At 42.5% G+C, this 17,710-nt stretch overlaps 1 protein-coding gene across 1 annotated transcript in view; it reads right to left on the reverse strand.

Moving 5' to 3' along the window:
* The window catches only part of MYBPH (myosin binding protein H), a 151,263-nt gene that overhangs the window by 128,240 nt on the left and 5,313 nt on the right, over positions 1 to 17,710 (reverse strand). Inside the window, exon 2 of the mRNA XM_086923086.1 lies at positions 8,333 to 8,467. Coding sequence (XP_086779212.1) covers positions 8,333 to 8,467 — 135 coding nt within the window. The remainder of the gene's footprint in view (positions 1 to 8,332; positions 8,468 to 17,710) is intronic.

Consider the following 17,710-nt stretch of genomic DNA (forward strand, 5'->3'; position numbering starts at 1 on the left):
TAGTCCTGAGGTACTAGATAAATGCTTATTGGAATCCAGGACAAGATTCCTTAAACGAGGTTACAGTAAAGTCATTCTAGATCAGGCTCTGACTAAGGTACTTGCTCGTCCTCGTGAGGAACTCTTAATCTCCAGAAACAAAGAGATCAGCGGATCCAACGAACAGGGCTCTGTTCGTTTTATCACCACTTACAGTTCTCAAACATTCAAGATAAGTAATATTATCAGATCAGAATGGCCAATTGTATTAACTGACGTGATTTTAGCACCATTTCTACCTAAATCACCAGCTATTACCTTCAGGAGGGCTCCATCTATGAAAGATTCACTTGATAGGACTCAACTTGAACTTACACCTAAAACAAATTGGTTGAACAAACCAGGTTTTTTTCAGGTGCACCTCCTGTCGTGCTTGCACTTTTGCAGTTACCGGTACACACTATGCTTCGGCTTTTAACGATAGGCTGATTCCAATACGTGAACATCTGACATGTCGCAGTGATTATGTAGTTTACCAGCTGACCTGCACTTGTTCATTGTCCTATATTGGAAGTACTAAATTACCAGCAAACCAGCGCATTTTGCAGCACATTCGTGCCATAGTCAACTCTGACATGAACTACCCAGTGGCGCGCCATTTTAAATCGGTGCATGATAAGAAACTAAAAGATCTCAGTTATACCTTACTTTGTTCAGTAGCTAATCCGGGCAGAGGTGGAGATCGAGAAAAATTGCTTCGCCAAAAGGAAGCATATTTTATATTGCTGCTTGATACTCGAGCCCCTGCAGGTCTAAATGCTTTTGATGAATTGCATCATTTTCTGTAAAACGTTTGAGTTGTTTCCTTGATCGATATAGTTGTGGCCCTGACCAATAAGTATGCAGTTCTTTTTGTCTTATGCAGTATGTTTCCCTTGTATTTTGGTGTGGTTGATTACTATTCTCAAATTTGAGATAACACACTGAGAAATCGCTTTCTTCTGGTTCTTATTTGTAGGTTTTCAAATTGAGTTTTCTGTAGCCTGGCAATTTGTCACTTAGATCATGAAATATTTTTAAGCACTTGCACTTTAGCACAAAGGCACTTGGTTCACATTTAGACACATAATGTATCAGTGATAGGGATGCTAACAGCCAGCTTAGGGATTATGATATGTTAAATCTCTTTGTTTTTAAAATGTTTCTATGCACTAGCATTAGATTTCCAGAGTTCTTGCTATACTTAACACAATGTTTGTAATGTTGAAACTCAGGATTCATTTTATTTATTTTTTGGTTGATATTTATTAACTCAGATGAGATTCACACAACCAATTGATTTCAGTTGATTTACCTGCCCTAAATTGATTTGCTGGCTTGTTTAAGTGACGTTATCTCTATTTGTTATTTGAGCACTATGCTCTTATTGTGTCTCTTTTGTTCATTTACCAAACATCAATGTTTTGAACTTTTTGGTTTCATTATGAACTTGTTGACCATTTGCTTTGTTGCAACCCTTGCGTCCTGTTTCTTTAGGCGCTGGGGCTTTTAATTTCAATTTAATGCACTGCCTACTCCTGACGCGTCATGTGATCAAGCTCCGCTTGCGGAGCGAAACGCGTCAGGGAGGGCACTAGCTCTTTTCACCTTGCTGAAATAAATGGATTGCTGGCACAGAAGAGTGTGATGTGGCTTTTTGGTGTTTGCTAGATCAAATACAAGCACCTATTCTTGGAGTGAGGTCTACGCCTGCTGCAGCCGCTACCTTTGGCGGTCACGAGTTTCTGTTCATAAATATATATGTGTATATATATATATATATATACACATATATATTTAAAAAGTAAAAATACATGAGTATGTTATTTGTTATTCTTCTTTCTTGCTCAAAGCTGTAATTGGTTTAGTGACTTTTTTTAATTGTAACAATTTGGTTTAAGTTTTTATCCAAATGTTTTTTATAAATGTATTGTATTTTAATTGTATTGTGCTTTTTAAGATATTTTATATCGAAATAAAGCTTTGTATGATGATGATATTTTTTATTTTAATTGAACTTTATTTCCTATGGGGTTCTACATTGAGTCCCTGCTGCTGGGATTTTCTATCCGAGGGTGCTGCCATTTCAGTGGTTGGCCCAAAATGCAGGTAATTCTTGCAAAGTACTACTGCCAGTATTAGTTCCATCACTCCCAAATAACGTTGGGAACAATGCGGCTGGCGGAAAGGTGGCCACAGATGTTTGGTGGATTCCCTTATTTCTCCCTCCTCTAAATGAGGTGCAAATTGTTTGGCTGTGAGCTAAACGAAAACATTAGGGACCAAAAGAGGCAGCGATCAATCTTTCACCTTGGGGATGCCCAGTAAGGGTTATCTCACAGGGAAAAAGCCAGGACGGGTTCCCAAGGCAAGCGCCTTGATGCCTTCGGGTGATACGTGCGCTATATAAGTCGCAATACATACATACATACATACATACATACCACTGCATCTTGAAAGTTTTACTAGAGTCCAGGACCCATATTTTGACATGTAAAAGTGAGTGAGAGATTCTCAATGACAATCTGTAGCTGGATCACAAGAGAGAGGAGAAGTGATGCAGCTGCAGATGGTGGCTACCCTAACGCTCACTAGTGAATTAGTTGTCGAACCATCCTCAATCATGTAATTGTCTGGCTCCACTGCATTTTTTACATCAGCAGAGGCCTGGTGGGGTATGTACCACCTTGGCATGAGCAACTGATTAAGCAAACGAGGTCAGAGAGCATTTGCTGTCAAACTATATCACGCCATACATGCACACCTCCAATGATATAACTCCTATACAAGTGAGTACACACAGATACAACATAAAACGCTATTAAGGATGAGAGAGCAGAGCAATATAAGCAAGGAGGAAACACAAGAGTAGCAAAAGACAAAAGAGCCTTAACACAAAATAACAAATAAAGTTCATGCTTTATATTCATTTGTCATAAACGTTGTCTTTAAACTTTAGGATTTAATGAGTTGAGATTAGTTACAGGACCGTCACAGACTATTTTCCAGAGTTAAGCTGTATTGATTCTGAGTGAAACATGCTTAATGTTCTCCATAATGTGTTAAGCATGAGAAATACATAAAATGTGAACATGTTCAACATACTCCAACTTTTCCAGTTCAAGTTGTTCGGTGAACCCTGTTAGTTGGAGGCCAGCTGTTTGTATTTGGTTTCTAGAAGTGTGGAAACAATGATTAGTAAATGAGATAGCCAATCAGTGCAACCAAATTTAAAAATCTGATTAATAAGAAGGGACGTCTTCAATATGTATATGAGGAAATAGGCAAGTAAAAACCGGAAATCATGGACACGGAGTCCAAACCTACCAACAGTATCATCCTGCATGCTAGTCTTTCAAGAGCACAGAGAAAAGATCTAGAACCAGTGTGGGAAGGGACACAGCAAGAGTGACAGTGTACACAAATGGCCAGACAAATAGTCTATGGAGGACTGAAATCATCAGGGTGGATGAACAAACCTCTGAGATCCTACTACAAAAAAAAAGTGAAGTTAATTCTTGATCGAAAGGAGATTTTTCCTTTACTCAAAGGAGAAGAAAGAAGGTCCTGGAAACCCTGTACATTTGATTTTGGCAGGGACCCCACAGATCTACTTCCACAAATATCTGGATGTTTTACAACAAAAGGAGACAAACAGAAAAGTAACCAGAGTTGAAGAGATTCTCCCATTGTGAAAATCCTCATAAGGAGAAAAGGCTAATTCATGAAAGCATCATAAGGAGTAAGAAGAGGAGAAAAAGTTGTGAAAGCGTATAGACATTGGGCTCTATTCCAGAAGGCCCAGAAATGTACACCTCTGCATGAGCGTATTTTTGAACTTGGAAACTTCCATGGCAATTCATGCGAGAATCTGTCCCTGCTGAGCACAGTTCTACATAGCATAGCAATCCACATAGCAAAATGGGGCCTTCTACCGAAATGCAGGTTTTTTTTAATTCTGCGGGGAAAACATTTTGTGTGGCAGTAAATGGATTTACGCCCATCAGAAATCACTTTGTGAGTACCTAGCATGTGCTAAACAAGTATTTATGGCCATAAACTTATGCTTGTGGCTGAAAATGTATTTGTGAAACGGCCCTAGTGCTTACCTAACAGTCTGCCTAGTCTTCTCTCTTTTGTATATCAGTGATTAAAGGTAGTTGTGGGCCAGTTAGAATTTACGTCTCTGGTTGAAGAAAAAACGCAGAGTCCCAAGACATAAATTAATGAACTAACCCATTTAGCATAGGAGCCTCCTTGGTAGTTCCGGACCTTGGAGTTAAATCTAAAAAATTAACTGCAGTTTCAGAATTTCTACCGATGTTCTTCTGGAGTACCCAATATTGAAGATATGACTTCTTGCCTCATCTGTCACAAGGAACCTTTCTCCAATACATTTGTTAAAATGTATTATCTTAGGAGATGCACCTTCCAGTACTAACAGAAGATGATAGAGACTCGATAGACAGGGACATAACGGAGGAAGAAATAGTGGATGCCATACAGGATCTGCAGGCGGGGAAGGCACCGGGACCCAATGGGCTACTGGTGGAACTTTTCAAATGTGCGGCCTCCACACTGGCCCCACACCTTCTAGCCATGTTTGAGGAGGTGAGAGACCCTGGTTCACTGCCGTTTGACCAGCAAACAGCGAGTATTGTAGTGATCCCTAAGACCGGTAAACCAGTAGATCAGTGCGGCTCGTATCAGCCGATATCGTTGCTGTATTTGAAAGTTAAAATTTTGGCGAAGGTTTTGTGAATCGACTTTTAGTGCCAATTCTTACTCTGATACATCCTGACCAGTCAGGTTTCATGCCTAACCGTAGCACCAGACTCAATTTGCGATGCTTATATGGGGTAATGCACTTGGTAAGGACCAGTCCCGGGGTGGAGGCGGCGCTGCTGTCACTCGACACCCGCATGGCGATCGACAGTATTGAATGGAACTATATCTTCAAAGTCTTGAAGATGTTCGGCTTCGGGGCCCGGTTTATCTCCTGGGTCTGGTTGCTATATAAACAACCTATGGCAAGGGTCCATGTTAATGGCTCGGTGTCGCGCCCCTTTGTCTTGCAGAAGGGCACACAGCAGGGGTGCCCCATCTCACCAATTTTGTTTGCCTTGGCGTTTGAGCCTTTGGCGGCATGGGTCAGAGGGGATCGAGTAATGTCAGGTATCCAGGGGGGTGACCAGTGGGAGGAACGAATATCGTTGTATGCAGACGATGTCCTCGGTTTACTATAAATAGGCTGCTCCAGATCTTTGGACTCTTCGAGGGCTACTCAGGCTATCAGATGAATTGGGATAAGTCCCTTCTATATATGTTGTTGGATGGACCTCCCCCACACCTGGGGCCTGACTCCAAACTCCAGATTAAAACCGGTTTTTAAAATCTGGGAATACAGATTGAAAACTCTGACGTAGGGTTCCTGGAAAAGAATCTGAAACCGCAATTGAATTGCCTGAAAAGCAATGTTATACATTGGAGGAAGTTGCTAATCTCCCTGATGGGAAGAGCTGTTTTCTTCAAAATGATGTCGCTGCCATGCATTTTATACGTTATACAAAATACCCCCTGCCCAATACCAGAAACATTCTTTGGGGACATAGACAGTGAAACAGTGAATTGAGAACATTGCTGTGTGACGTGGTGGGGAGGGCGCACTGATAGCGTTGGCCAAACTGCAGAACGGGGTGTATGAGGAGGATTGGCCATTCCCGATATTCAAAAGTACTATTGGATGTCACAACTGATGGTCATTTATGACTGGGTCTTTGCAGCTAGGAATGATCCAACATATAGAGTCGATCACTGGGCGATGGGGGCGGAACGCTACTTGCGGGCGCTATATGATCGGGCGAGACAGGATGGTATGCCCCCGCACACTCAATTAGTACAGATGGCGTGGAATATGGCCACTCGATTCCTAGGTTGGGAGGGACGGCTGATGGAACAGACACCCTTGTGGACCAGTGAGATGCTTCGGGAGGTGGGTCGACTACAGGTTTTTGCGAAGTGGAAACTGATTGACATTGTTCGTTTGGGGGATGTCAGGCAGAGGCATACTGTGTTGACGTTTGCAGAGCTACAAGCAGAATTCCAGTTGGCACCAATGGAACATTATAAATAATTGCAACTGAAGCCTGCACTGGGCAGTTATCTTAAGGATGGGGATCAGATCCTCGAGTATAGCCCATTAGAAGACAGATTATTGTTGGACCCAATCACGGAGAAGGCATTGTCATGTACATAGAAAAAAATGATAAACAACTCACCAGACTTATTAGCCAAGGTGCAAGCGGCGTGGGAGTCTGACTTGGGATTATTGGAAGATGATGACTGGGTGGAGGCATTGCAGAGTCCCAGGGAGGTGGCAATCCGGGCACACTTTAGATTGGTCCAGCTGTGGATTTTCCTACTGCACCAGTACCCTTATTTTTAAACTAGGGCGCATCTCCACTGAGGAGTGTCAGAGGGGATGTACGCAGAAGGGAATGTTTTTCCATAACCTATGGCACTGCCCGGTAATACAGATATACTGGCGGAAGGTGGTCCAGACTGTGTCAGAAGTGTTGGAGCAGGAAGTCCCTCTGGATGGCAGATGGCTTATATTGTGTGTGGGGAGGAACTGAATTGGCCCAAATATCCACGAATCTGGCTACAGGTGGCAGCAATGGTTGCAAAGAGGAAATTTGCAGAGGTGTGGGGGGCAATTCCACCACCTAAAGTCTCCCAATAGAAAAGGGACATGGATATGTGTTATGCGACAGAGAACACAGTTTACGACAGCAGGGGATGCCCCAAGAAATGGGAGAAAATTTGGCAGCCATGGGAAGCTTACAGGGGATTGGGGAGGATTCTCGACTATTTTGGCGGGGTGTGCGCAGGGACCAAGGGGTAGGGCGGGGGCCCTACAAAGGGACTGTCAATTCCATAATATGTCTGTGCAATGTAATATGTATATCCCATTGAACGTGAAGGTAATTCAAAGAAAGTTTGTGATCATGATTATGAATGCTGACTCCTGTTTCAATAAAAAGAAGCTAAAATATTTAAAAAAAATCTTTTTTAAATCGTGGATATGTTATGTGGATGGTGTTTCAGTATCTGATGGAAGTGGGCCAGGCTAGCTCAAAGCTGCACCAGAATCCTTGGGTAAGCAGCTATTGATGGTTAAATATAATCAGGAGAAGCACCAGCTTTCCCTCAATGCAAAGATAAGAAGAACATTGACAAGACAGTTCAATAGGACAAAACACTATTCTGACGACTTACTGTTGTCCGTGTGAAAAAGAATGAATTGGCTTGAATTTGCGTGGCAAAAACAATGATGAGTCACCATGATTTAAATATAAAAGGAGTGACTGTTTTCCCTGTGGCTTACGTTTTAAAGAGAGATTATGCTCACTTGTCAGTTTTAGTTAACAAGATGATAACAAGCTTTGCTATCATAAATAAGTTTAAAAGGTGGACTATGATCGCCTCCTTGGCAGCAACAATGCTTCTCATTGTTTTCATCTGTAACAACCTGCTAAAAAGTGAAATACATGCAGCAGGTGGAATGATGGGTTTAGAAAAATGAATGGAATGCATCATATGGGGCACTGGCTCAAGAGCCTGTGATGGGAAATACAGATAGGGACATTTTCTTAATGAAATAATTAAGGGATAATGATTGATGAATCCCATTCTTCAGGGCGCGACCCCAATAGTCTAAGCACTACGGACATGACTGTCTACGTTGAAATGTAAAACAAATGTACTTGTATACTGCAAAAAAAAAACCTTAGCACTGATTATCTGACAGTGTAACACCAGATATACAGATTTTGGCTACAACACTGACCAATGTTTATGGCTTATAATCCTTCACTGAATGCATGCAAAACACTAAAATAAAGTCTCCTGGTTATACGAGACAGGCAGCCTGAGGATGTGTCCTGACTGCATCTTCTACGTCTTCTCTCACACAATTCTCATACTTCTACTGTTGACAAGTACCATATTTACATTTTCAATTTATGAAGTGTGCCAATGTCCTTTTTTGCAGGCAAGAGTTGCCATCTATTGCAGGTAAAACAATATTCTCTGCAGTTTCTTGTGTACTAAACACATCTGTCACGTGTGTGCCAGATTCTCCATTTAACATTGACCTCCTAGTGCATGCTATGGAACCTGAACAGAATCAGAGCAAGTTAGTTCTGCTTGAAGAAGACCCACACATTCAGACTTAGAGCTAAACAGTCTTGGTTATAGATTGGTAAGTATTTGACCTTCAAATAGACACTGTGAGATAGAAAACATAACCTACTTCCTTCCTTGCAGTACTCCAAGAGGTATCCATCCAGCCCGGCTGGTCCCACTTGCTCTGGAGCCTTCCACTTCACCAACAACGTGGTATCGCTGACATCTTCCACTGTCAGTTCAAGGGGCTGACTGGGAGGTTCTGAAACAAGACCAAAAAGCATCATTTACTACGTGCACCTACCACATAATATCTCTATCCAAATGGAGCTCAGAGGTTGGTGTTTGCTGATCTTGTAGATTAAATGAGATCAGGAGAAATCAGGGATGAAATCTCATATCAAATAATTGTGTGACTTGCCCATTATGCTACACCAAGTGTATCCAATATAGGTTGGGAAGTTATGGATCCATGCCCGGTTTTCAGAAGAACCACTTAGTATGCACATGTTTTCCATGTGGATTGATTGTGTATACATATTGCCTGTGTGACAGTCATGGAAATCTGGCATAGATCCAACCCTTCTGGGTGTATGTTGTGCACTCCTGGACTAGACCATCTGGACTTGGCGATATCTAAACTATGGCTGCTGCCAACCCATTTAATTAGAGGGATGTTTCAATGTAAGTCTCCCATTGAATAAGGTCTTCCTTCCAGACCTCTTATGTGACATTACTGCTGACTAGCAGCAGGGGGGGAGGAGTGGTGCACACTTAAAGTTTAAAGTGCACATGCCACTTTGGCGGTCTGTCTAGCGATGGCCAGCATGACATGCGCACTTTAAACCTGTCTTAGACATCTGGGTGGAGAGCAGGCACAGGCTTCCAGTAACCTGTAGGAGTTCTGAGCCAGCCCGCTCCAACCAATCCTGGTGCTGCTATCATGCTGCTTAACCCCTCCCACGCTCATGACGAGCTGAGCTCGTCATGAGCCAGGGTTGCCTTGTGCTCATGACGAGCTGAGCTCGTCATAACTGCTCCAACGCTCGCACGCGGGGCTAATACCCCCTCTGTGCTGAGCGTTCCAAAGAAAGGGGTGTGGCCGTGATGAGCTCAGCTCGTCATGAGCACACGGCCACCGTGGCTCATGACGTGCTGAGCTCGTCACGAGCACCAGGGCACTGTGCGCGCCCCCCGCCCCCCAGCACAGCGGGGGAATTACCCCAGCGGCCAAGGTGTTAATAGCCTGAGCGCAGCGTCTGAAGTTGGCACAGAGACCTCTTGCTGCGGAACTGCAACCGGAGAGGACTGTAGTAGGGAAGTACGCTTTTTTTCTTTTAATTTTGTTAATAGTTTAATTTGTTTTTACACACTGCCACTGCCTTCCATCTCAACTCCAGAGCTCTTAATCGTGGCCCGTTATAAACACTGTTTATAACCGACCACAAATGAGAGCTTTAGGTTGGACAATCTGGAGTGCCCGCCTATCGCCCCACTACTTTTAAACAGGGCCGGACTGGGAACCAGAACCGGCCCTGGCAAAGTGCTCGGCCGGCCCCCCTCCGGAAGGGGAGGGGGGAGAGGTGCAACCGTGCTCTGTGACAGGGCTGGTTTTTGGCCGTTTTTGTTACAGGGCCATTTTTGCAGCATAACGGCCCTGTAACAAAAACGGCCCCCAGGGACCCAAAACCGGCCCCCAACCATGAGGCCCACCGGGGGATTGCCCGGTGCCCTCAACGGCCAGTCCGGGCCTGCTTTTAAACAGAATAAGCCACAAGCCACCACTGCTCTTTTCACAAAGATCATTGGAGAACTGATTCTGTCTTTATTTTTGTTTCTGATGACTTACTTCATGGCAGTGGCGATTTGCTACGAACCATCAAAACTATTAACGGCAACCTCTACGAAACCTCTCCTTAACATTTGCGTATCTGACATTTTCAGGTCCGGTCTGGTTATGGCCCTAATATTATTTGAATTTGAAATGGCATTCTCAAATGCCAAGTTTATTTTATGGTCTGAGTAAATCACAGCACTTACCTGTATATAAAAAGTGCAAATGCTGTCACTTTGAGCCATTTCAAAGCTACAAAGCATGCAGGTGATTTCCAAAAGATTAACTCTAAAATATTCTTTTAACTTTTCTTTGTATGATTATTATTTTCTTTGTTATTTTTGTATAGGGCTTTTCTAGTCAGGAAGCCATGTCAGAGTTCTCATACAGATGTATTTTACTTTTCAGTTTTATTTGTAAAATAGGTCCGTTCCTATCAAAAAGGAGGGCTATCACTGAATAGCCCAAGCAAAGATTGTCGTATCCTGGGGCACTGTAAGGTCATCATTTATTATGTTTTTAATACTAATACAATTGAATTCCAGCAATTCCCAATTTGCGTGCATTGTATCAGAGTAAGATAACCCTATTATGATTGGTCCTGGCATCCCTACAGCGACGGTTGCTCGCCTCCCCTTTTGACTAATTTAGCTGCAGTACATTATGTTGCAAATTGGGCTTATATATGGTGACAGGCCATAGCTATATGATGCCCAACAGAACTATCGCTGTGTTGTATTATCAAGACTCTATACCTGAAATATCGACTCTTGCCCTCCTATGCGAGTAGTTCCCGTCGAAACATTTCCCCCAACCTTATACCATATAGAGTACGATATTTTAAGGAATTACCATTAACCGGCGTTTAATTACGTGTATTGTATACCCTTCTCTGCAAAAACTATGATTGAGTCTGGTCACTCTTTCCCTGTAAATTAAGCGATGCTGTGTCACGTCTTGGACTAGCATCTAGCGTCTACAGCGATTCCGTCAGGGACACGCTCGAAAGCGTCTGCATTTAAACCACAGACGAGTCGCTGCTCCGGTTCCTTTCACATTGCTAGGAGGTTCCCGACGAGTAGCGGCGAGATATACGAATGGACTCCACATGCTGTGTACGTAACTCTGGTACAAAAGGGGGTGGTGATGGACGGAGCATCTGAATCAATCAAACACTCACACCCAGTCAAAAGATCTGGGTTTAATCCATCACCGTTCTTTAGCCAAGCAAGCCGGGCTGAAGAAGGCTGGAATGCCAGAAACCGGTCCTCGGAAGCTTCTTTCCGGTCCAGGGAAGACATGGCTTGGCAGTTCGGGCTCGACTGTTCCCATGAGGCACAGAGTCAGACTGATTTGCATATAGCCATGTCTGAACTGGGGTGGCAGAGTGGGATAAAGAACGGTGATGGATTAAACCCAGATCTTTTGACTGGGTGTGAGTGTTTGATTGATTCAGATGCTCCGTCCATCACCACCCCCTTTTGTACCACTTTTGGCCACCATAAGTGTGGCAGGGTATGCTCAGACGTGAGTCCCTTGCTCACTTTGCCACTGGATTCAAGCAAGCCGAGCTGAAGAAGGCTGGAATGCCAGAAACCGGTCCTCGGAAGCTTGTTTCCGGTCCAGGGAAGACATGGCTTGGCAGTTCAGGCTGGACTGTTCCCATGAGGCACAGGGTCAGACTGATTTGCATATAGCCATGTCTGAACTGGGGTGGCAGAGTGGGCTAAAGAACGGTGATGGATTAAACCCAGATCTTTTGACTGGGTGTGAGTGTTTGATTGATTCAGATGCTCCGTCCATCACCACCCCCTTGTGTACGTAACTCTAGCACGCAAGCCCTAAAGTCTACTGCTGGTCTAGCCGGTGTTCATACGCTGCTTTTTTTCTCCTTTTTATTTTCAGACAAAGCACCGCTGGGCCGCCTGATCCATTTCAGGTCAGCTTTCGCTTCTAGCGGTGAGTTGTTCCAGTCTCAATTTGGGTTTTTCCAACACACTAGCGTATAATCGGAAGGCGATTCCTTGCATTCTAACTCTGTTTTGATACAACCCCTTTAAGCTGTGTCCCCGAACTTTCACTTTTTCCGCGATTTATTTTGTGTATCGCATGGCGGGTATATCAGTTTGGCCAAACCACTAATGCTTGCGTGTATAATACAGGTGTGAGGTCGAACTCTAGATGTGCACACTTTTTTAAGGTCCCTGTTAGCAATGGTTCATTCTCCTCTTTGCTTCTGATTTTTTTTAAATATCTCTTCGACCTAACCTGGTGCTTGACTTGGAAGGGACACGTCGGAATATTATCCGATTTAAGTAAGTGTTATTCCTTCACCTCCAACACGGTAATGTCTAACTCACCCCACTTATCGTGGCCTTTGCCAATACATTGTAACTTAAAGGTACACAGGTACTGGTGTTCCGCTCTCCTACGCCTGCAGCCTAGGCGCCCGACATTCTGAAGAACTGTCCCTCTATACAGGGCTACATATGGTAATTTATGGGACCAATGTCCTTACCCCAAAATTTAAAATTGTGTTAAGATCCTTACATCTTTTAGTGAAAGGTCATTTCTCACATTCACCTCCTCAAGTGCCCCCTCCCTTTCGACCACAGTCCTGAGGAAAACCCCCACGTAAGTATTGCAAGAACCTACACCCTTTAAAGGGGTCGAAACGTCGACACATTACACGTTGCCAGCAGTACCAACAGTGAATAATACACTGTGGTATTCGTCCTATTCATGGCTACAAAATATTTTATGGAGATTGTTAACAAGCTTTTGGCTAAAGGTTGAGCCAGTGTACAATGTGTATATAAATATGTGATTGTCACTATATTGTCCTTCCCCATACCCTTTGACCTCACTTGATTCACCTGACTTCCCCTACTCCTCTATCCTCCTGGGCACTTATTGCATTTATTATTATGATTGATTTCCAAACGCTTTATGTCCAGTGTGATTAAATAACACTGTTCTTTAATTCGTACAACGTGTTTTTTTCATATCTGGTTTGTACATTTATATTATTTGTGTTTTGGTACTTAAAATAGCATCTGCTGGGGCCACTTTCTTCTGTACTACAGCACATCTATGTAGGCCTTGATTTAAACAACCCTTCTGAGACAACGTTAAATATATGCAGCTAGGGCAATACATTACTCAACATGGGCACAATATTCCACAAGGATATTTAATTGAACACATGGGCAAAGTCTAAACATTAGAAGCAAAATCTTAATGAAATGCGAAACATTGTTACCTAATTGCCGATCCTTTTTTAATTAAATAATCATAACATAAATACTTATTTCAGGGTCCACACTAGTCTGCCATGTTGTATGAGGGAACATGTTGCACGTCACTATGCTTCGAAAACATAGTATATCTTATTTGATGCATTCTGATGGCGAAGAATGGATTCTCTGATGAATGAGTAGGAAAGGAAATATTGAAAATACCTACAAGTCTAACCTCATTTCAGAAACTAGAGCGGGGTTTCCCATGTCAAAGACATTAGTCCTGGGTCACCAGATGTAATTTATGTTTGATTGGTCCTCCAATATGAACCACTCCAAAACAAACACAATGGTGTTTCTCACCCTACAAAACTAACATTTGACTTGCATGGAAATGTTGACAGTAAAGTAAGTCATGTGCGCAAACAAGCACACTGCATACTTTGGCTAAAAATATTGTCTCTTATCCTTCAATATCAACATACATATTTTCAACAAGATAATCGTAATATTCCATCTTTAAAAACTCCACTCAGCACAGTCTGAATCTGAATGCAGACATACAGCAAGATGACAGTCTAATCTAAACAACAATAAACTTACATTTTTTGCTATATACATTGTTCATGTAGGTTGATGCAAATGGATACACCATGACCGTGCATCATTATATGTGAACTGTTTGACAGCATGTGGCAGGCATTTGACGTCAGTGGTAACTGTAGCCATATACGCAAACCAACAAATTCATTGGGTGTATATAGGATACAGAATCTTTAACACAAGAGGAAGTGTTTGTTGGGTATTGACTCAAACCTGCCAAAGCTACATTTCTAAAAATAATTTTCAATTTTTAGTTCTAAAAATAAATACTTCGTAAATTAAACACTTCCTAAAGTGTTTGTACCCACATTCAATTGTAGGAAGGACAATGCAAATGTGGTTTAGAGTTAGAAGTTAATAATATTGGTGTTAATGGTATGGGATTAGCCGTTAAAGGCTTTGGTTTGTTCAGTTAAGGGGTGATTGGCCAGAGGTAAGGTACTAAAGGCTAGGAGCTCAGGGGTATGGTTATTGGGTTTAGTTTGAAGGGTCGGGGTTTAGGGATTAGGACTAGGTTTTGGAGTATAGGGGTTAGGGGCTAAGGGTGCAGGTTTTCATGGCACAGTGAAGTGTGTGGGCGTACATTGCAGTGTGTGGGATTATAGGTTAAGGCCATAGGGTTCATGGTGAAGGTTTTGAGGAACAGGATTTAGGATTTGGTGTACAGGGTTATGGATTAAGGGCTAGTGGTAAAGTGGTCAGGCTTAGATGGTATAGGTATATGGTAAATGAGGTCAGATTAATGGTAATGGCGTAGTAATAGTGTTGGAGATAAGGCTATAGAAGGAAAGGTAAAGAGTGTGAGGTATAGGGTTAAGAGTTTGGGGTATAGGTTAAGGGATAGAAGGTTAAGGGTTTGGATTACAGGTTATGTGTGTAGGTATTAGAGGTTAAGAGGTTATGGGTTACGGAGCTATAGGTTAAGACTATAGGATTAAAGTTTAAGGTTTAAATGTATCTTGTTTATGGTAAAGACTACAATGAACAGGGTTAGGAGTATAGGGCTAATGGTTTGAGATATGAGATTTAAAGTTTGTGGAATTGGGCTAAAGGTTTGGAAACTAGTGTTTAAGAGGTTGGGAGTTGAAAGTTGGTGTTAGGTTTTGATGATATAGGGTTAGTCCAAATGACTACATTTGTTTAGTGTCACAACTGAAAATGTGTTCAGTGCAAGGCCAGTTGATGAGTGTTAGTTATTTTTATCCTGTATGTATGAAGAAAAAAAGTCAATGTATTGCTTTTCAATGGGAAACTGCACTTAATTCCAATGGAATACACAATTTCGTAGTGATGCAATAAGGAATGTTAAAATCGAACTGATCTTCTTTCTCAGTAGAATATTCAAATTGAAAAGGCACAACCATTTGTTTTAGGTCATTTACAATCTAAAAATAGAGAAAGTAAGAAATATTTGTAATGTATATATATATATATATATGTGTGTATGGATATGATTACAATTGGTTAACCATGTATTATACTCGATTACCCATCTCATATCATATATTTTTTACATGTGGACTTTCCCTCAACTTTCTTTCTGCCATCCTTTCTCCAGCTCTATGAACAATAGCTGTATAAAGAATGTATGACAATTGTTTTAACCTGTACATTTTGCATAGGCCATCAATGAACATAGGGCCTGGTGTACACATTACTGGTTGCAAAAATCTGGTAGCAATTTGTGACCAGTATATTTGCGACCAGTAAAGAATATAATGAACATACCTATGCACTTATAGGTCAGTTAGCTAAAGTCCGATTTTGAGTGAGTTGCAATTCACCCTACCTCTTGAATATTAGTGAGGCAGGTCGATGCAGCTCACTCTGACTGGTGGCAATCTCATGGATGGCGACCTGCCAGAGACAACAGACAAACAAGTCTGTGATCATCTTTCAAGTAATTTCTTTTTTTAAATGCAGTCCATTTTCCTTAAAACAAACAGGTTTGTGTTTAAAAAGATTTCTTTTTTGAAAATGTTTGAGTTGGCAGGTGTCCCCTGGACCACTGCCTGGTTCCCAACAACCTATTTTGTACATTCTCAAAGGGGAATGTATCGTAGAGGAACCCTTTCCTCTTTGCAAATGCATTACCACCCCAACTCGGGATTTGTAACTTTTTCAACCAGATTTCTACAGTAAAACAGTGACACATTTCAGACCGATTCTGTATTTGGAAGGGATGTCTACAACAAGCCCCTTCCAAATACCGAGTCAGTATGGGAAACCAATTCAATTTATCGTGTTTTACTTATTCTTATAATGGGATTAGTACATATAAAAAACGACTTTTGTGGTTAGAAACTCTGAATCAGAGTGCTTGTGTCCATAAAAAAGCTTTTTACATCAGGCCCATAGTGTGTAACTTCGAACAGGTTATCTTCAAGTTTTGGGTATTTCACGGAGGTGTCAATCACTAAAAGTGGTAGTTCAGTTGTAGATTTATATAGCACATGGCTCATCACCCATGAGGGTATCCAGGCGCTGTCCATGGGCACAGGGAGATTAAGGGCCAGATGCATCAAAGGGTTTTGCCCATTCTGTGTCTATGGGAAAATGTGTTGATGCATATGGCCCTAAGTGATCTAACCAGAATCACAAGATGTTGCGCTGATGCCAAGACTCAAACCCAGAGCCCCAGCTCCCGAGTTGGCAGCTCTGGCCATTGCACTATATCCTCTACCCTAGGCTAAAGACGCATGATATACATCAATGAGTGGCGGCTGCTACTTAACGAGGGTGTCGGGTGTATGAAAAAAAAACAATCACATACTTGCAGACGGGCCACTAGCTCACGGTCCTCTTCAGTCAACTTCAGAAGCAGGAAGCACGCAGACTCCCAGATTCCCCTAGCCAATCACGACGCTGCTGTCATCATCATGACAGCAGCGTCGTGATTGGTCTAAGTGCCGTGGTTCGGCCCTCAGAGACGAACTGGTAGCCTGTGCATGTTCTCCACCCAGGCTGAGAAATACAGCTGGGTAGAGAACATGCTAAATGCACATGACTGTTTGGCCGGTCCAAGACAAATGGACAAACTGTCATGTGCACTTAAGATAGTGCCCACTACTCCTCCCCTTGTTCCTGTGCCAGCCCAACCCTGCCCCACATCTAAAATGTAAGTAGCTTAGCCAGGACGGGAAAATAAAATGATAATAGCATTGCTTTATTATCATTTTATTCTTCCTTTTTGAACTGCTCAAAGAGCAGTGGGGCGATGCTCCTCCGCCTTAGCCGAGAAGCCGCCGCTAATATCAGTTTATCAATTTCAGTTCATCTGAACTTCTGATGGACCTCTGATGACACCCATGGGCGTAAAAACTGTGTGTACTCACCTGGATACACGAGCAACTTTGGCCGATGCCCGGTGGAGCTGGCATATGCAGCTAAAGAGGAGTCTGGCCCTGGTTTCACCCCCTCTGCCGTCACCTACCCAGCCGGACATGGGTCATTGTTTTTCCTCATTTTTTCCTTTGTGTATTCCGCTCCCTCCCCCTCCTCCTCCCCCTGTGACTCTTTGATTTAAGTGATGTAACTAAGTTAACTTGTAACTCATGTAAAGCGCTCTGATACCTCTGGGTCTAATAGCGCTATATAAAACATTTCAAATAAATAAATAAATGTATTCTACATCATCTCTAAAAATAAAAAAACTTCTGTAGGAAAAGTAAAATCATTTCTCAGGCTTGCATGGGTCGGTGACATCCATAGTCCTGCATGGTGAGCGCTGTATTTTAACGATGTGTACAACATCAGTACAGCACATCCCAGCCACAGGACATGCAGTCTTCACACCAAGTGATTTCTGAAGAGAATTTTCATTTGGGAC

Source organism: Lissotriton vulgaris, chromosome 5, assembly GCF_964263255.1.
Source record: "Lissotriton vulgaris chromosome 5, aLisVul1.2, whole genome shotgun sequence".
Lineage (NCBI taxonomy): Eukaryota > Metazoa > Chordata > Amphibia > Caudata > Salamandridae > Lissotriton > Lissotriton vulgaris.